This window comes from Falco rusticolus, chromosome 3, assembly GCF_015220075.1.
Source record: "Falco rusticolus isolate bFalRus1 chromosome 3, bFalRus1.pri, whole genome shotgun sequence".
In the NCBI taxonomy this organism is placed as follows: domain Eukaryota; kingdom Metazoa; phylum Chordata; class Aves; order Falconiformes; family Falconidae; genus Falco; species Falco rusticolus.
The window spans coordinates 61,106,704-61,127,629 of NC_051189.1; the positions used below are offsets into that span (position 1 = coordinate 61,106,704).

At 38.5% G+C, this 20,926-nt stretch overlaps 1 protein-coding gene across 13 annotated transcripts in view; it reads right to left on the reverse strand.

Moving 5' to 3' along the window:
- PIEZO2 (piezo type mechanosensitive ion channel component 2) overlaps positions 1-20,926 on the reverse strand; it is a 315,013-nt gene that overhangs the window by 194,239 nt on the left and 99,848 nt on the right. For all 13 annotated transcript variants that reach the window (XM_037380206.1, XM_037380196.1, XM_037380199.1 and 10 more), the window contains exon 3: positions 9,405-9,530. In XM_037380206.1, the coding sequence (XP_037236103.1) occupies positions 9,405-9,530 (126 nt within the window). The remainder of the gene's footprint in view (positions 1-9,404; positions 9,531-20,926) is intronic.

The window sequence follows — 20,926 nt, forward strand, 5'->3', positions numbered from 1 at the left end:
TAACGTATTTCATGACTCAGACACTGCACATCACCTACGCAAGGACCAGCACTCCATGAAACCACAGCAAGATAGGAACATTAACTTTTTTTTTTTCTTAACATCATGTCTCCTGCCTTTCTGTCATTTGTTAGGTTTTCAGAGGTACTTGTCATATGAAGTAGCATGACAGGAGCTTCAGCAATCAGGCTCTACTGCAATCCATGGGTGTACTATTTGTGCTACTCTGCAGAATTTTCTCTCTTTCAGTGTAGATTTGGAGAAATGGGCATTCATTGCTTTTAGGCTCATTATTCTGCAGGGATAGTTGTTGATAAGAAGGAAGCTCTGAAGAAATCCTATTCTCCTTAAACTGTGGTATCTCCATAAGCCCCAAGCTACACACCCAACTCCTGCTGCAAGTCATACAGTACAAACCACAGAACAGGAAAAGCCCCTTCTCAGAGAGTTCACAAGCCAAGTCAAGGCAGGTTTGTTTTCAATCCACATGGCAGTGAGCAGACAGAAGTACCACAAAGAGACCGTCTTACTGATTGGGATAAGAAGGGCAAAATCTATATACTGACTTTGAATAAAGAACAGTAGTTTTCACAGTTCCCTTTCATTTTTATAAAGTGACGTTCACCTGCATTCTGGAAACATTTTCAGGTGGTTATATGCTAAGTCTTTAGCACCTTGCTAATAACACAACACAACCACAAAGCTTGATACCTTGGTGAGAACATAACCTTAAAGCGGAAACACATGAAGTAACTGATCTCTCACAAAAACTGAACAAAAAGTCTCTCCAGGTAACTAGATGTCTGTACTGGTTTAATAATCAATAAAGACTGTAGCTCAGGACTCAAGACAAAAAATATGTAGGTAACTGAGTGACATTAAAACTACACTTTTATATTATGAGATTTAGTATTGTCAGTCTTACACGGGTGCTGGAGAACACACAGAATCTGTACAAATTTCTTCTATTAAAATATTGGTGTATAGTCTTTTTTCCCCACTGAGCCACCACTCACCAATCTGGAACTGGTCTAGTTAAACATCTAACACTGTTTAATTTGTACTGTGTTTGCTGTAGCAGACATCACAGGCTTAGACAATGCCAACTTCAACACTATGTCCCCTCAATAAAAGGTTATTCTTACTCTTCTGCAGTACTGCAGCTGTTTGTTTCATCCTGCAACAACCTCACTGTGCTGGATGTTCCACAGTTGCTCTTGAAACAGAAGATCATTTCTGGACCTTCTACTCTTGCTGCTCATATAGACACCACACAAGTGCAATGTGAAAACTGTCATAATAGAATAAACTGTTCCTGAAACATTTAAAGGCATTTTTTTTCACTCAGACTTTGGCCAAGATTATAATCTTTGAGATGACACACAAAAATACGATTAAAATGCAGATGTTTTGCAAGATAATGCCCATTCTTAATGAAATAAAGGTTTGCTTTTAAACATGTATTTTTAAACTGAGTTAAGCTTAAAACGGTCAGTTTCAACTACAACAGCCCAAGACAACTGCTAGAGAGACTAAAACTTTGGTCTCTACACATACCAGAATAAAGAAATGGAAGGAAACGCAGGTATGAGGTCCAAAGAAGGGCTCAGGTTTGAGGTTGACTCTTGAACATTGAAATGAAGATTTCATTAAACAAAATAAGGAAGAGTATGTTACACACATGACAGAGGTGGCTGAAGATCTCTGTGCTTTGCAGCTAAACCAGTCTGGATGGCACCTTGAGTCTCTGTCATGTCAGTGAGAAATGGATGTGCTTTTTTAGAAAAGAATGAGCTGGTTTGCCTGCTATGCAAGTGCTTGAATACTCTCTAATGTGGGTAACTGTAACTGTCAATTTTGGTAAACAAAACCCTTCCAGAGGATATAGTGACTTTTTCAGTATTAAAATTAATTACTCATAAAAAACTCATTAAAATGAGTTTATTGTGCTATGACTTCTGCACAGGAGCGTGAGTTCCTTATATAAGCTTACAAGTTTTCTTAGTGCCATTTGGATCAATTTAATTTCATATGAAGTAATATTTTTTAAATTAAAATTGTCAAAATTATGAAGACAATTAATGGTCAGGAAATTATCAGAATATTTGTTTTATTAAATAGTATTTTAAGATTTTCCGTATTTTCAAAATACTTGTTTTCAAGGCAGCCTTTCCTGAAACAATGTGTCCAAGCAGCTGACCAGACCCCATGAGATACACTCAAACTCCAGGCAGGAGTTGGGGCAGTAAATCAAAGTATTTGAAAGAACTGCATGCATCTGCCACTCACCTTTGAAACAGAAACACAAAACTCTCTAAGAAACTCTTCATCTTTTGCCCCTTTATAAGTAAGCCAATCATCTTTATTTCAAATAGGTTAATAAATCCAACTAAAAAACAATAGCCTTTACAGATGCAGTACTTTTCTAAACCAGCACAACCTTAAAAGCGTACTCAGGAGGGTATAAAAGACATGAAAACTCACCAGGTACATAGGAAAAAGTAATTATTCATTCCTATGAAAGGTCAGCTGCAATCCTGAGTCCGAGCTTTCAATAAATGGTGAAACCTAATTTATTTGTACTGGGTATTGCTGCTTCCTAATATAACCCAAAACCTCAGGGACACGCTGGTAGTAATGCAAACACAGGATGCTCTTTTAGCCAAGAAATCATTTAAAAATGTATCTAAAGTAGAAAGTTATTATGATTCCACAATGGTGGCATGCATTTGTTTGACATTCACCACTGCATACTGGGGACAGAGAAGTATCTGAATTTAGTTCCCATGATCTAACAGAGAAGCTATCTAGGCAACTTGGTACTTTAAGCCTATTCTCCCTTTTTCCTCACATAACCATTTTCTAAATAAAGCACCCAAACTACACACAGTAAGCAAATGCAGAGATTCATAGAAAGTGTTTAGAAGGATTTCAAGGTATCTATTTCAGCTCCATCTGTTCTATTATTTGATGTTTAAAAATATTCCAGAAATACCTTAAATGCCCCTTTTGATATTCCAACAAACATTGAATACAGACTTAATTAGTGAATAGTTGAACTATTCTTGGTTGCATTTCTCATGGGCTAAAATACTGTTCTGAAAGAATAAGCATTTCAGTAGATCCATTTGCAGAATGGATCTTGCAAACCAAGAGACGGCAGAGTCAGCACAAAATAAAAAATGGATGTATACCACTACAAGTCAGAGAAAAAGAAACTGGAGTAATTTTGCAGACTGACTAAAACCACGAAGAGGATACACTTGCAGAGAAGTAGTATGATGAGGAATAATTGCACTAATTTATTGGAAGCAAAGTTTAAAGTTAACATTGTGGAAAACATTCCTGCTGGTGGAAAAGCCATTTTCAAAGATGTTTAAAATCAGTCCTAGGAAAGAACTATAGTGTGCATAGTGAAGAATGAGACTCTATGTTACCTGGTGATCTAATTTTCAATTGCCTGGCTCGCAGATTCTATACTTAAAAGACGTTACCTAACGTAATAATCAGAATTTTATTCCATCAGAAGTACAAATTTAATAATGAAATTGTATTACTGCATGAATACTACTACATCCCAAGATCAGATTCTCTTATGGAGAGATCATCAGTGAAACAAGACTGATTACCAGCTTTAGATGGCTTAAGAAGAGTAGCCCAGCTCAGCCTATAAAGGCTATAAGTATTTATTCTTTTTCTTTCCTGTATGAACTCCCATTTGAAAAAGAACCTATCTGGGCAGTATTCAACACTAGTTCCACACAGTGCAGCTGTGGCTAACCAGAAATCTTTCATTAAGCTAAATAAGGAGTTCTAATAACAGAATTTTATTAGTGCTAGGAAATACTCACAAGGCTCTGAAGAAACAAGAACCTTCTATTGGCCAAACATTTTCAAACCCCTATCAACCCGCCTATAGACAGCTCCGATATAACTTAGAGAACGCTGTAGCATTTTGTAGCCATCCTGAAAGAGAAGGTATATGAGCTCTAAAAGAGGAAGGGGATGAAAAAAATAATAAAATAAAGCAGCTAAACATTCCAGGATTTACTTATCCTAAACACTATCTATCCACTGATTTTGAATAACCTAAGTCCAGGATAAGAGCAAAATATTTTAAAATTTGCCTGAAATTCTACATGTCTGCTTTGCTCTTGCAGATGGCCCAAATTAAACTTCTTCTAGATGTAAAAGATAAAGGGATGGTTGTTCTTCATTTCCAAAATGAAACTATAACTGTATAAGGTTTAAGAGGTGATAGTCTGTATCACACCTCTAATTTACACATTTTTCAAGTGTTTCTATTACCAAAATGAAAATATTTTCAGAGGCTTTAATACAGCAGTGTGAAAAGAAAAACTAAAACCAGAAAATGATCTTTTGATTCAGAAGTTGGCATCTGAACATACTGAGAAAAACTAACCTACAAAATTTTAAGACAAAGTATACCCCCCTCTCACCCATCTCTGAAGCTGTCAGGAGTTAAGGTTATTAACAATAATCTAATACATGAATTATTAACAAAGGCAACAATTTTAAAATAACATAGAATTAGGCTGAAACATTGATGCATTCACTTCTAGAAGTAAAAATTATGGAGTTGTAGAATCAACTTTAATTTCCCTGCAGGATGAAAGCAGGAGAGGGAACAATAACTGTCGAAACAAAAGAAAATTTCACATATTTTATCATAGCAAAAATAAGCAAATAAACATAAACTAAAATAATTGTGATGTTTTTTGCCCTTTTTGCTATTACACTTTTTTCCCCTTTCTCTTCATATTGTCTTTTTACTCAGCCTAGAAAGCAGTGCACCAAAAGTACACATTTACAGTACTTTCACCTCATTTACATGAGGGCAATATATAGAATAGAATAGACTATTTCAGTCAGAAGTGACTGACAATGATCATCTAGTCCAACTCCCTGACCACTTCAGGGCTGACCACAAGTTAAAGCACGCTGTTAAGGGCACTGTCCAGATGCCTCTTAAACACCGACAGGCTTGGGGCATCGACCACCTCCAGAGGAAGCCTGTTGCAGTGTTTGACCACCCTCTTGGTAAAGAAATGCTCCCTAATGTCCAGTCTAAATCTCCCCTGGCAGACACAGCTTTGAATCATTCCCACGCATCCTGTCACTGGATCCCAGGAGGAAGACATCAGCACCTCCTTCTCCACGTGCCCTCATCAGGAAGCTGTAGAGCGCCACGAGGTCACCCCACAACCTCCTTTTCTCCAAACCAGACAAACACAGAGTCCTTTGCCACACCTCAAAGGACATTCCCTTCCCACCCTTTCACCAGCTCTGTTGCCCTCCTCTGGACACATTCAGGGACCTTCACATCCTCCCTAAATTGTGGCTCTGAGCACTGCACGCCGTACTCGAGGCGAGGCTGTACCAGTGCTGAACACAGCAGGATGATCACCTCCTGTGACCGGCTGGTTGTGCTGTTTGATGCCCCCCAGGACGCAGTTTGCCCCCTGGGCTGCCCGGGCACCCTGTGACTCACAGCAGCCTGGTGCCGACCAGCACCCCCAGAGCCCTTTCTGCGGGGCTGCTCTCCAGCCGCTCCTCTCCCAATTCATACCTGTGCCCAGCACTGCTCCATCCTAGGTGCAGAATCCAGCATTTAGACTTGTCAAATTTCATCCCATTAATCACAGCCCAATGCTCCAATCTATCCAGATCCCTCTGCAAGGCATCTTGCCTCTCAAGACATCAACAGCACCTCCCAGTTTAGTACCATCAGCAAACTTGCTAATGGCGCATTCAACTTCGGCATCCGTACCGTCGATAAATGTATGGACCAGAACCGGCCCTAGAACTGAACCCCGAGGAACACGGCTGCCGACCGGTCACCAGCCCTGTGCAGCCCCATTCACTACAGCCCTTTGATCCCTGCTGTTCAGCTCGTTCTTCGCCCAGCGCACTGTGAACCCGCTCATCCCACAGATGGACAACTTGTCCAGAAGGATGCTGTGAGGGGCTGTGTCAAAAGCCTTACTAAAGCCCAGAAAAACTACATCCACTGCCTTCCCTTCATCCACCAGGTAGGTGACCTTATCATAGAAGAATATCAATTTAGTTAAACAGGACTTTCCCTTTGTGAACCCATACTGACTGTGCTTGATGATTGCATTATTCTTTAAATGCCTTTCAACAGAACCCAGTATAATCTTCTCCACAATTTTTCCAGGAACTGAAGTTAGACTAATGGGTCTGTAGCTCCCTGGGTGTTCCCTCATGCCCCTTTTGTCAATTGGAACAACGTTGGCTAGCTTCCAGTCAGCAGGGACCGCCCAAGACATGTGGTAGAGTATCAAGAGGGGTCCTGCCATAATGTCTGATAACTCTTTCAGTGCTCTACAGTTTAATTTAAACTCAGAGAGATATTACAATTTCAGCAAAATCAAAACAAAGATAACATTTAAAGGAAAAATCAAACATTTTAGTACGGCCAATCCCCCCTAAAGGTCGTATTTGCATATGGCCCCTATAAGAGAGGGCCACAAACTAACTGGGAGATAGAATTCAGAACAGTCTTGATAAATCAAACCATTTTTGAAAGAGATGGGCAAACATGCGTTTCCATTACACTGTAAGAATACTCAACTACATAAATACGGGATTAGAAAAAATGGTCTGTTCTGCAAAACAGGATTTCTGGGTTACAGTGAATCACAAAGTGTGAGACAATGCTACTGGTGCAAGAAGTACCATATAGTAATACATAAAGAGAGTGTCACTTGCAGACACTTGGGTAATTATTATACATCAGTCTGTACTAGTAAATTCTCAGCTGAAATACTGCCTAGATTTGGGCACTGAACTTCAAGAAATATCTGGGACATTTGGAGAAAACAGAAGTAGACCAACAACGATAAGACTAATCTCCTTCCCAGAAAACATGACGCACGAAGAAAGTTTGGAGAGACTAAAGTTGTGTAAAGAAAAGAGAATGAGAGAAAAGAGTACATATGACAGACATGACTGCAGCCTTCAAAAACGTAACAGGTAACCATAAAAACTAACAGAAAGTTTTTCTCCATTTCCACATTAGACTGAAGGAGGAAGACAGGATATTTTGACTAACGGGAGAAAAGCTTCCAAACGATAAGCATCAGAAGAGACTGTCAAGTATTTCCAGTGGGGCACACAGGGCTTAAGAGTAAGACAAACAGCTGTAAAAAAATGTTTTATTAATAGTTGATCCGGGTCTGGATAGAGAAACAGAAAACTCCAGTCTTTCAGTCTATACTTCCGTACTTCTTACTGAGTGGAAAGAGTTAAATAAACATTAACAGCTAACTCTAAAATGCAGAGATCATAACACTGCAGATACTATGGGTACACTTCTGTTGTTTCTGCAGCCATGGCTTGGCACACTGCTGTAGTCAGTTTTGCAAAGGATTACTCATATAGCTGGGAACAGGAAACACAGCGGGGCTCACCAAATAATTACAAGCAGAAGTACTACCAAAGTACTTTCTGGAGTGGGAATTCTGTCTTCTCCTCACCTATACAGAACCAGGTATACCTTGGTGCCATTTAATGACAGTAATAGATTTTATTGCCTGATCTAGCCAAAGCCTCGGCCTTTTCTGTCTTCTTCATTCACAATGGTTTTTATACCTTCTTTAACTTCTTCAGTACCCTGGAGGTCCAGCATCCATAATGCCACTATTACGTTCCCCTTTTCATTAGCTTCACCTGAAGCTCACTGACTATAGCCATACCAGTAAATTAAGAAGTGCCAGTTTAATCCACAAACATAATCAGGCACTGATATTCAACAGCTGAATTTTTCATATCGATAAAACAATCTGGGAACCACTTCAGTTGGCCAACAACTTATCTCCCAGACAACTCAGGCAGGGAGTTCTCCTATGAAAGCTCCTGTGGGACGAATACTGTCCCCAACAGGCAACTTCAACCCATCCTCTGTGCCCAGGAGGCAAAGAGAGCTTAATGGTGAGGATGTGGGTCATTTCATGTCAACTGGCCTCAGTGTCAGACAGCAGTGAGGCATATTTAACGTACAGCCATACCCACTGTCCTGTGAGGCCCCAGGTAAGGAAATTATTATTAATGGCAGCTGGAATAGAAGCTGTTGCACTCAGCAACTGCTAACGAACAGACAGAAATGGTATGTTCTCTCTGTTTCTTCTGGAGTGGACTCTTCAGGACAAAGCAATTCTTTTAATCAGTTCCCACTGTAGATCCTGTTTCCCACCACAGAAGGAAGAAAAAGCCAGCGGCTATATCTCTGTCTTTGACAGTTAGGAACTCTCTACTCATACAAACAGTGTGTAGCTGATACAATTAATCTAAAATCATGCAGTTTTAGTCATAAGAATGTTAAACAGATACAGGAAAGCAACTAATCTAGCTCACTTAATTAATAATACACAATTTCAAAAAAAAAAATAAAAATCTATTTTTAGACTCCGAAGGTCTGATTTGACAAAGCCCAAGACATTCCAGTTAAAACTGATATTTCATAAACACAATTATGCCTTTTACTTTAAGAAATGGTTTGAGTTAAAGGTGAAATGGTAAGGCTTGCTCCAAGTTTCCTTAGGATTTTGTTAATTTAAGTCAAATGCTTTACTTCACATAAGGTTTCTTGTGTTGAATTGTAGTACAACTATTTACTCAAGTGGCAGCAGCATACTCGGTGATAAATTAAATAGACATTTATCAAAGGTAAGTTGACAGGTTTAAAAGTTAAATGTAAGCATTGTAAGACAAGTACAAATAGTTTCTACCTGGAGTTTACATATCCAGATCACTGGACAGATATTTTAATTAACTTCTGCAAAATAAGGAATGTTTGCTTCTGAATTATTGAAGAACATTTCCTGAGACAGGAAGATAGAAAATGTCATGCAATATATAAAAATTTTAAATTCTTTTTCCCCATACAACACAGGCAAGAAAGAGACAAACACTTTTCAGAAACATAAAACTTGGTGTCAAGATTTAAAGTTAAATTAAATGAACAACTTAAGACAGTTCCATCAGACAGAGACATACATGGGGTCTTCATTACTACATCTCATTTTATTCTTGATACATTGGATTATGATCTAATAACAGAAAGTGTAGCCACCTCAGCTTCTGAGGGAATACTGAGAAAGCCTGAAAGATGAAGACATACAACAATCAGTGGTAAATCCAAAGAAAATGCAGCTCCGGTGGGAACAAAAGAGTTAATACACCTCATTTCTTGTCTTCTTGCCCTACCAGTAATTCTTAAGGTAAGAAGCTGGAAAACAGAAGCAAGCTACAAACCCACAGGAGCACAATGCTAAGTGCCTTCTCATCAACACTTCACCTTTCAAACCGCTGAAGCATTTGGACACTTAAAATGCTAATAAAAAGTATAAGGCTTTACTCACAGTTAAAACCAGGTTCAATAGTTCTTCCAGCTTCAAGACTGTTTATTGTAATCTGAAAGATGATGTGCAGCAGCAGAAATGAGAGACTGGTGAAACACAGAGATTTTAATAATCGTCCTGTATGCCCTGAAAGACAAAACATACATACATATAGTTGGTGAATTTCTAAACATTACTTAAAGGTTTTATACTGAAAACCAGTAAAAATATCCTGAATAAGGATATTTCTGCAAGTCAATTCCACATTACTCATGATTGTCCCTTAAGGGTCAACATAATAGCAAAAAGCATACTTAGAGTGTCTTTGAGTACTCTTTTATCACAAACTACAATGATTGTTACTACTACTATTTCCTTTTACTTTTTCGACTAAAAAAAAAAAGTTTCTCATTTCCAGATAGCAATTTTACATCAATAATAACATCATGATGCTTATTGCCACGTTACTTGGTAAAAAGACAAAATATGGATGATACTTCCAATCTTGGGAAAATAAAAACCTGTTAGTCCAATTACTCTTTCCAAAACAAATTACGGGTGAGGGTGTGTGTGTGGGGCGGGGGGGGGGGGGGGGGGGGGGGAGGGGGATAACAACACAAAACCACAAAAAACTCAGTTTGTCTTAGGAGTACAGACATACTTTCAAATAATGCTTTGCTTTGTGCAGACTGCCCTCTTTCTCTTCCTTTAGAAGTTTTTGAAAATAATTTTCAGCACACACTGAAGAATCCTGTGCCAGATACACTTGGTCAGAGTTCCTCTATGATTTATTGGATATCTATAGCCAAAAGTGAATAGAAAATGTTTGACGAAGACTTCGAAAATGCCTTATAAATCCTCTAGGAAACATTCAGCTTAATCACCGGCAGTCAAACTCTCAAGGTATGAATAAATAAAGTAAACCATTAGTATTTCACAAAATATGCATCTTCATGACTAAGTTGTATTGCTGATAAGAGACGACATTCAATATCACTCTACCTGACCTATCTGCAATAAAAGTTCTATTCCCATAGTATCTTATACCTAGATTTTACACCGCCCACTTCATGCATTTGAAAGTTATTTTTTTATTTACAGATTGAAAAAAAGTACTGCTGGAACTCTTACCCAAGGTTACAAATAAAGCCAAGGTTATGAAAAGAAGAACTAGCAGAGTATACCTGGGAAATGTTCACTCTACATGCAGCCTGGTTTCTTCACACTTATTCTGCATGTGTCTTTAAAAGCAGCTACTAGAAAGATGATGACAATTCATATTCTGTATCCAGCTAGTAAATCAGCTTTTTGTTTTGTGTTTTTTATAGTTCAAGCATGTTGTCAATGGCCAGAATGGTAGTTCATAAAGCAAAGAATCAGATAAATATGATTCAATGATTTTAGAAAGTTACAGACTATCTCACTCCTTCAGACTCAAAACTTTTGTTACACGATCGCTGTCTTGGCTGCAGATTTTGAATACCAAATGCCTGAAATGAACTTCCTTTTTTTTTTTTTTTTTCATAAAGATTTAAAAATTGAAACAAAATAAAAAATTTCAAGGGTGAGCCTACATATGAACTTCTGTGATCTGAAAAGGAAGATACATTCACTAGATATATGCTTTGTATGGCCTATTTGCTAGTCTTTACTGGTTGGATACAAGAGTCCACACAGAAAGCAGACAACCTGAGCTGCTGATCATTACAAAAATAAGACTAGATTTTAAATTCTTTGAATCTGAGGTAATTTTTTTATTCCTCTTCTGCAGAAGCCTGCCTGGTGTCCTGGCTTAGGACAATAACTTTAAGCACTATAAAAGCATAAACAACAAAATACCCCATAATTTCAAAATCATTAGAAGAACAAGTATATGACAAGCTACATGTTTTTTAATAATTTTTTAAATGCGATGTCATATGTAATGCAATCCAAAGACTGCTAGCTTTTACAATTTTTTGGCAAGTTTCAATACTTGGTGGTGTGTTCCTGCATTACCAGATTCCACGCTCACAGTATTACGAGAGCTGTATGCTCAGAATATACTGAAAAATTGTGTACCTGAAAGCTGGAGACAAACAGTTTGACCACACAAACCCCATGGACTTAACAGCTGTGTTTAAAATGTACAGATTTTGAAGCCAGTCTGGTGATTTCTGAAGTCCTGAGTCACAAACTCTTCTCAGTGCTTGGAAGCTAACAATTCAATGGATACCAAGCACTGAATTTTTCATAGAGAAGTGGATTTGGAAGTTTTTTGATAGAATTGTTTCAGTCAGCCTCCAAAGGAGAAAAAAAATGCAATACAGTTAGCCAACACACATACATTTCCCAAACTGTTTCCACATAAAGAAATAAAACTTTTAAAAATCTTGGGTCCATCTTTCAATATTTCAATTACTATATCTCTCCAAAATATATCTCAGTTGTAGACTTCATTTTTTTTAAAGCTTGAAAACAAACATGTTTGAATTGTAGATTTTGAACAAAGCATTTGTTTAATAAAGCCTTAACTTTTGCAATTGTCTTCCTTTTAGGAACTGCAGAAAATGTTGAAAATATATTTCTTGAAATGCTGAAATGTTGAAAAAATACTTCCTTCTGCAAAAACTACGGAAATTTTTAAAAGATTATTAACACCCATTATAAGAAACTGTCTCTTAGTGTACTGGTAAATATGGCAGGGGAAAAACCCAGCTGGAAGGCAGCTAGACATGTTCAATGCAGGTTGAAGCATTCCTCAAGGGCTGCTCCCTTCATGGCCATCAGTGGGACAGGACTGCCATCAGATCCTACTGAGCAGGAGCCCTTTGCCTGCATCACATGCAGCTGTGCCAGCAGAAACTAGACACAAGTAGTATTTGAAGAAGAGCAAGAAACACTATGGCCCTGATTTCAAAAGTTTTGGAGAAACATCAACAACTTGGGAGAAATGGGAGTGCTAAAAATCAGTGAATTACTGGATACATAATTTATGCCAAGGAAGAAGTGACAGATTTGGATAAGGGATGAGTTTCAATTTATAGTGGAGCTTGGATAAATCCATTTGACTGTATTTTCACTTACATTTTTTACTTTCTACTGGAAACTTAGTTCTACATTACACAAAGAAAAAATTAACTATATGTGTACAGAACTGAAATAATGAGAAAAGAGACATCTGTAATTAAACTCCTGAAATAAAACAGAGATTCTTATGACAAGGAAGAAAGATTTTTGTCATCCTTCTTTAATTTTGATTTATTCTAATTCACTCACAGTTACAATCCTTTTGCTAAAACATACTTTAACTGTTCAGGTGCCCTAACATGAAAATCCTTGGGGACACGAACAGAAGCTGACTGTCCCACAGAGAAGGAAATTGATATTGTTCAGAAAGCTGCATGGACAGAACAGACATGCAAGAGATCACAAATTCCTTCATTTTTGTCTTAGAGATATAGACCCATGTATGTCCATCAAGACAGAAATAAAAAAAAACTTCGGGTGAAACACCTGGGTTTGTAGCTGGAGCACTGTGTTCTGATTTTACTCACATCAGCATGATGCCACCAGCTTCAGCAAAGTGTGGTGAACAGAGAGGAGAGAGCAGCTGTGCCTCAGAACTGGCCTGAAAGACTAAGTGGGTTTGCTTTCAGATGCAGTGTTTCATTCTTAATGGCACCCAGTAGGACGGAAGCCTGGCTCTTGGCTTTAGAAACATATCTCACTGTGTCTTGGAAACACACAGGGAGGTTGCTCCAGCCTCCTTGTACCTCCAGAAGGCTCCTGGGACAGGGCTTTCTCCCCCCCAACCAAGCCTGCAGGAAGCCAGTCAGGATGCAAAGGCTTCATTACCCTCTTTCTCTCCAGCCCAGCTGCAACACTAAACCGGACTCAAGAGGGCCAAAAGCTTTTCATACATAGCAAAGGAATCAACTTCTTATTTTTCAAAGGTAATCCAGCCAAGAGCTGGATTAGTGATGGCATGTCCCCCCCCAGCCACAGGCATGTAACCTCAGTACAACTAAATATTTGAATGTGTCCGACTAGGGCTGCTGCCTTCAACACACACATGCACCTCTTGACTGCCTACATCATGACCGCATGCAAAGGTGGAGCCTGCTGCTCACATCACTTCCAGCACAGAAAACTAGTACATTCATGTTTAGACAGGCAGTCCTATGATCTTTCCTGCTACCCCTTTCCCTAAAACAGCAGAGTATGACAGAACTCAATCGTTTTACACACCTGTAACTTCCTAAAAGTTTATTCCAAAAGGGTGTGCTAACAGGACATCTAGTAACTTAATGGCCAGTTGTCACTGAGAGCTGCTTTAAAATCAAACATATCAGCTTTTACAAAATAATCCGACTGTGAGCCTTAGGCTATTGCAAAGAGCCTATCATATTATATCATATTTCCAGTTGCTTGCAAAGTGCATTTTTATTCCACACTATTTTTTTTTTCTCTTTCTGATCTATTGGATGGGGCATAACAAAAAACTGGTTGAGTCCCTAGCAAAGTTAATAATACTGCTAACCTAACAATTTATCCTAATTTTTTAATAAGTAGTACTAAGCATCTATATGCAGAAGGTAGTAAGGTCAAAGGGTCAGTATCCATTCTCCATGCCGTCATGATACCGGGAAAGGGAAAACAGAAGAGGAAAATAATGGATTCTAAAAATCAATTTAAGACTGTTTACTATTCCAACAGCGTAACTCTTTCAACATGATCATATGTACACTGCATGGTTTCACCTAAAGAGTAGATTTAAGAATGTTTGGGTGTCTTATTTCAAACTTCTATTACTTTGCACTGGGATTTCTGATTTTTTTTTAATGTAACCTCAGCGTGGCATTTTCTAAAGACAGTTGGTTTCTGGATAATTCTAACATCTCTTTAGCCATATGCTGTACTCCAGACTGCTGCAACACTCCCATTCTACTTCAACAGTTCTGACAGTTCTGCTTGGGAACTTTTTTTTTTTTTTTTAAACACACTTTTAATTCAGATCACACCAGATGAAATACCAAAGGACAAGCCATTTTTCACATGATCTTTGATAGCATACAGTGAGTGATAAATATTAATGTGCATTTATCTCCTGAACTAGTGACACTTCAGTTCATAAAGACAGCCTATTGCAGCCAATCAGGATCTATTTTTTATTAAACCTCTTCATCAGTAACCGACAAACTTAAAACTAAAGAGTTCTGGGGACAAGGCTTGGTTGAAGTAAATTTCTGCAATGCAGACAGAGTCATCCACAAAGAATTTGTTTCAGCCAACCTTAAAATCTTAACTTCTTGATTTTCCACCAGGAAACCTAGCATGACCTCAGCGCCTAACAGGAACCTGGGTCCCAAGACTTTAACCTCCTGCTCTATGGTTCCAAATAGGAGTCTGTCAACAGCATCTATACTGTACATTGAGGCAGATGGGGTGGGAAGTTAAGAAAATATTTAATTCAAAATCCCTGTCCTTTGGAGAAATCTGGAAATTTGGGGGTCATGCAATCTGCAAGGAAAAAAACCATCAAAACATCATGATTTCCCAAATAAAAGAATTCTCACCTTTGGTCAGCTCTGTTTTAAGCGCCTCAAGATACCACAACTAACTTACTGAGATAATGCAAGGGAAGCGTTTTGATTTGAAGTTGGCTTCTGCCAAAGTTTCAGAGGTGATGGAAAATAGAGTTGGTTCCAGCTAATCAACAGGAAAATGTCATCACTGAGTCCAGCACGAACATCTGCCACTTTGGCCACCAGGGTCAAACATAGATTCACACATATACCCAGGTGAAAGTTTGTAAGCATGAAATAAACGCCGATATATCCATCTTCCATTTGACAGTAAAACCTTGTACTTCAGGCATGAGCAATACTGAGGAATATGGGCCAGTCCCCTTTCCCGAATTCATCAGTACTATTGCACTCTACGCTCTAATTGATGCTTAACACAGTAGGACACCTCCTGACAACCATGGAAGACAAAGAAAGGGTTCAAATACCAGTTCTAAATTCAGCTGACATTTTCAGTGATGACTACAGGGCTAAACTTGCAAGGCACAAAGCAATTTAGCCTTGTCCAAGAAAGTACTTAAGCACCTGCATATCTTTGAGCACATGAACAGGGACTGAAGGGCTCTCAATGTTGCATAAAAGGTTCAAAAAAGATGGGCTGCTTCACTGCTAGGGTATCGATACTCATGTGACACAGCCTTAAAGCACACAGCCTGCAAGTCAGTGGAAGTCAAACCCTTCTAGATACCTCCACACCATCCGCTGTTCAAACTGGTGCTCTGCAGAGGCTAATTTTCTCTATTTTAACTTACAGTTTTTATGTGTACTTATGTCTGACAGTGCAGGGTAGGCAGAACCTCAGTGTTCTCAACTCTTCCCCATGCACTTTTGGAGGTGCAGAGAGACAGTGCCCTCTGGTTTCAGGTTCTGTAAGAACGATGCTAAATGCTTGCTAGTGCCAGTTATATCTATTACTAAACAATCTTTCCCAGACAAAATATCTGTAGTGTTTCTATATGCACAGTACAGTTATGCTTAGAGGTTTGGCCTCCTGAGTGCTGAAATGAAATGGGACAAAGCTACGAACATGGGATAGAGGAAGACAATCATTTGGAAGGCCTGTACTAGAAATAAAATTTTATAATGGTGTGCCTTGTACATTGTATATTGTGCATGGCAAGGCATTGATCCACCAAGTAACTGCCTATCAGCTCCTATTCACTAAGTCCTACGTGTACTTCTTAAGTAGACTCAAAAAAGGTAATGCTTAAATAATCCCGAAGCTTTGAAGTAACCAGGAATTACTTCAGTGGTTTAAAAAACGCTATCATTTTCCACCTGAAAAAAAAATATTTCCTCTTTCTTGAAAGTGCTACCATCCTTCCACTGCACAGTAAGCACAGATATATTTAGCCTAATAGAAAACGCTTCCCCCCAACAAAGTGTATCTTATATTTCAACATCATCTTCTGCCCATAGGATTTGAGCTTACTAGAGCCTTAAACAGCGGGCAGACATTACCACTGCAAAAATACAAACCCACTCATTTCACTTGCTGGATTTTCAGCAGCAAGACAAAAATAGGGAGTAATTAACTAATGCCACGGTCTATTGTGTACCTGCCCAGGCCCAAGCCTTAAAATGTGTATCCACAAACAACAGTTCAAGATTTCATGCTATTATTTTTAGCTATGTTTAAAGCTGCATGCTCAAGCAGCTGCAGTGAATTCCAGACCAGAGAAGTACAAGGTTTCAGATGCAGAATTTCCAGCAAAAGTTTCTCAATGTTTGAACGGTTTTGTCCATGCTTTCCTGAACATGCCTATTATGCCTGTAAGTAGCCAAATGTCGCAAACTGTGCCCAACAGAAAAATTTTCTAATAAATTTATAAAAAAGCCATGACTCCTTAACTCCGAGCAACTTTTTGTACAATAATGTATTCCTTTGCATTTCAAATTATATTATTTCTTAGACGATAAAACCACAAGAATCTGTAAGTTTATCACTAAATACATAATTATCTAAAAAAATTTACGTTACTTTTTAAAGCAAATTAAAGCACATTGTTCCAGGCTATGTATCTGCACAGAAAATGCAAGTTCTTTGATATTCTTTCATATATTTACCTATTTCCTTACAATTCTCTTTCCATTTCTTTTTCTTTTTCAAATACTACAGAGCTCCAAGAAGGAAAATAAGTCAGTTTAGAGATAGACACTTACATTGAAGGAATGCCAACCAGACTTGGATAAACACAGTCAAAATTGTTATGTGTAATTAAAAAGAAAAAACTGATTTAAAAATGAAAACATAAAAAGTGCTGCATAGGACAATACATGCATACTTACCCTAGCTTCTGGAAGGTTTTCCTGTTTTTTCTATAAGTTTTCGTGCCCAGAATACTACTAGAAGTGAGCTGTATCCTCTGCATCAATTGACAATACCATCGTTCAAGCTAGTCAGAACCTCTGGCTTGCAAGTTTACACAGGCAATTTACCATTTTGTTAACAAAATATTTTGTCAGACAAGACTCAGAACTTCACCATTCATTTTGTTTTCCCAGATAATACTCATAAGCTTTCAAAGCAAACAACAGCTACTTGATGTCTGCTTCTTAATTTGACAGGTGACTGTACCAAGCCAAATACAGGAAATAAAAATCATCTCAGATACAAGGACACACGAACACTGAGCAATTTTAAGCCAGAGCTGTTCTTTCACAGGCAGATTTGAGGCTTATAATACAGAGTTCCAGTTACTTCCCTTGAGGAACCAGACTCTCCATGTTTGCTACTAGCTATTTATTTTGAGTTCAAGTTACTTCAGCCATTATTATCTGTTAGAAGCATTGCTTGCAACTTACTTTCTTCAACCCCCTGTCATGAGGTAACTCTACATAAATAACAACCTACAAAAGCAGGTAACTCTACCTAGTACTAAGCTCCTTCAAAAACAGAGAGTCCAGACAACTCCCAAGTAATGGGAGATAACATCAGGTCATGTCCTACAGAGCTGAAAGACATTTTTAAAAAAACCCTGTACTTACTAGGACATGAATAATTTTCTCCCTTGAATACCTACCCACGTATGTTCATAAGTAGCAAACAAATTTGATGCAAGGCAAAGTGAGAAGGAAGGCTAGAAGGCTAAGTAAATAAGACTAATACAGCTATGGCAAACTGAACCTTACACCATGGTGTTTTCACAAGGGAGTAAGTGTGCATAAGTATGTGTACTGAACTCACAGTGGAAGGTGTGCTATGAAATTCTACCATGGGCAAAACTTCCCCAAGAAGCTCTACAGGAGCAGAATTCAGGCAGAATTCTTGCAAAGAGTTTAACATCTTTCTGAAGAGTTTGCAGCAGTATGTCTAGCTCAACATAATGTAGCTCATGACCCAGCTGAAGAGCCCCTGAACTGAAATACCTCAACTGTTCAGCCTTCCTACCTACATAGAGCTGAAATAACCTATGTAAGGGCATAGCTTTGTTCGCTCTTTATCAGAGGTGCTTAGGGAAGTAGAAAGACAAGGTGGAAAAGCAAATTATTTATGGAAGAGACTTGGGTGTTTGAAGAACATACTATGATGCTAGCATGCCACATGGCCTTGAAACTTCCTTCTTTCTAAAAAAAGTAATAAATAGTATTACTTTCCAAAAACCTATTCCACAGGCAAATGGGGGAGGATCAGATAGCTTCCCATAAAAATCAGTTAGTATCCTTTCACTGAAATCAGGTGGCTTTCTAAAGAAATTAAAATACAAACTTCCTAAGACACTATGCTGTATATTCTGTAAAATTCTGTAGAGAAAAAGATTACAGGAAGTCAGAGAACCGCAGACCAACAAATCTGACTTGCATACTTGGCAAACTGGTGAAAACTAAAACACAACTGAGTTGTGTTACACAATTACACATTAGGTAAGGACCATACACTGAAGAGAAGTCCAGGGAGTTACCATAGAAGATGGCCATACCTAGCAGATCTTAGAAATCTTCCTGGAAACCACAGAATATATGCATATTTTAGATGATGCAGCAAACTTAGTTTTCAATAAATTTCTGGCAAGTATTTCAGAATAATAACCTTCTGCCAAAGGCAATGATCTGCCATGGTAATGGAGGAAATGTCATCTTGGGACATACCAGCTCTGGCTGAATGTAACTTTTGATTTATCTCCCAGCCCAGTTGCAACAGGTTCAGAACAAAATTACTTTTTTTCTGTATTAATGACATAATTAATCTTATTTTCCACATTCTGCCTAGTATTCATATTATGTGTGGAATTAAATAGATGTAGATGTACAGCTTTTGGCTAGGATAGAGTTAATTTTCTTCATAGTAGCATGTATAGGGCTATGTTTTGGATTTGTGCTGAAAACACTGTCAATAACACATTGATGTTTAGTTGTTGCTGAGCAGCGCTTACACAGCACCAAGGCCTTTTCTGCTCCTCACCCCACCCCACCCCACCAGCGAGCAGGCTGGGGGTGCACAAGAAGCTGAGAGGGGGCACAGCCAGGACAGCTGGCCCCAGCTGACCAAAGGGATGTCCCGTACCATATGGTATCATGCTCAGCATATAAAGCTGGGGGAAAAGGAAGGGAGGGAGGGACGATGGAAGTTATTGTGCTCCTTCCCAAATAACCATTACATGTGATGGAGCTCTGCTTTCCTAGGGATCGCTGAACCCTGCCTGATGGGAAGCAGTGAATGAATTCCTTGTTTTGCTTTGCTTGCGTGTATGGCTTTTGCTTTACCTATTAAACCGTCTTTGTCTCAACACACAAGTTTTTTGCACTTTTACCGTTCTGATTTTCTCCCACAACCCACTAGGGGGAAGTGAGTGAGTGCCTTTGTGGTGCTGAGCTGCCTATGGTGGTTAAACCATGACAGTAGACTGTAAACACACTCAAAAGTGGAGATCAGGGAACTCATCTGTGCTTGGAGAAATGCTAGATTTCTTCAGGGGAAGAAATCACAACATTTTGCAATATGGCAGAAAAAGGCTTATACTAAGGAAGAGCAGAGCTCAGTGAAATGCTAAATTCCTAATGACACCACCAGTGTTTCCTTGGAAATACTATGCAAAAGCCATTCATTGGAACATCCAGCAGTGAACAACAACTAGATCTGCATTATCACTATTATATCAATTACATGTGTGCAGACACAACAGTTCTTCCCTCTTAATCACTCTGTATGTAAAAACATAACTGTAATATTGTCTATCAAGTCTATCAAGGTGGATCAGACAAAGGAATTTTGCACAAATAATACATTACACTCAACTCCAAAATGTTTACTATGAAGTCTCCTTGATAAGCCTACAGGTCCAGACGATAAATGAACCATCACATTTCCATATGATAATACCTGTTCTATTTTTTGGACAATAGCTGCAGAGAGAAGCAAACAATTACTTTTTACCCAATTAACATGCATCCTGTGTTTTGCATAGTGGAAAAAGGTGGCCACCATTACAGTAAGTCAAGCGCATGCTAGTAAGGTGTCTTTCAGATAAGTGAATAGTTGAGTAATGAATAAACAGTGATGCCTTTCCTTCCTAGCATGGTTGCTAGCATGGGCCATGGCAGAAGTTCGAATATGTACAGGCAAGAAGAATCCATACCAGGTAATGACACTCTGAATCTTAAATTGATCCTGTGAATAAAATGAATGGTTGATACTATGAACACAGGTAAGAAAAAGTCAAGAGTTATGTATTAGTATACAAAAACGGGAGGAAGAAATTTACTGTTTTTTTCATTTCCTGGATTTAACAAGTTCAAGACTAGAAGGGAGGAAATTTCCCTCTATTTTCAGAGTTATCTTTAAGCAGCTGGAAGGAGTTAAATTTCTGATGAAACAAAAATTAGTGAAAAGGAAACTAAAAAGAGTGGGATGTCAATGGAAAAAAAAAACCCACACACACAACAGTGGAACTGACTAGTAATCTGGAATCTTCATCATCCGACAGTCCACTGTTAAAATATTAGGAAACTGTGAAAATAAAAGAAGCTAAGAATGTC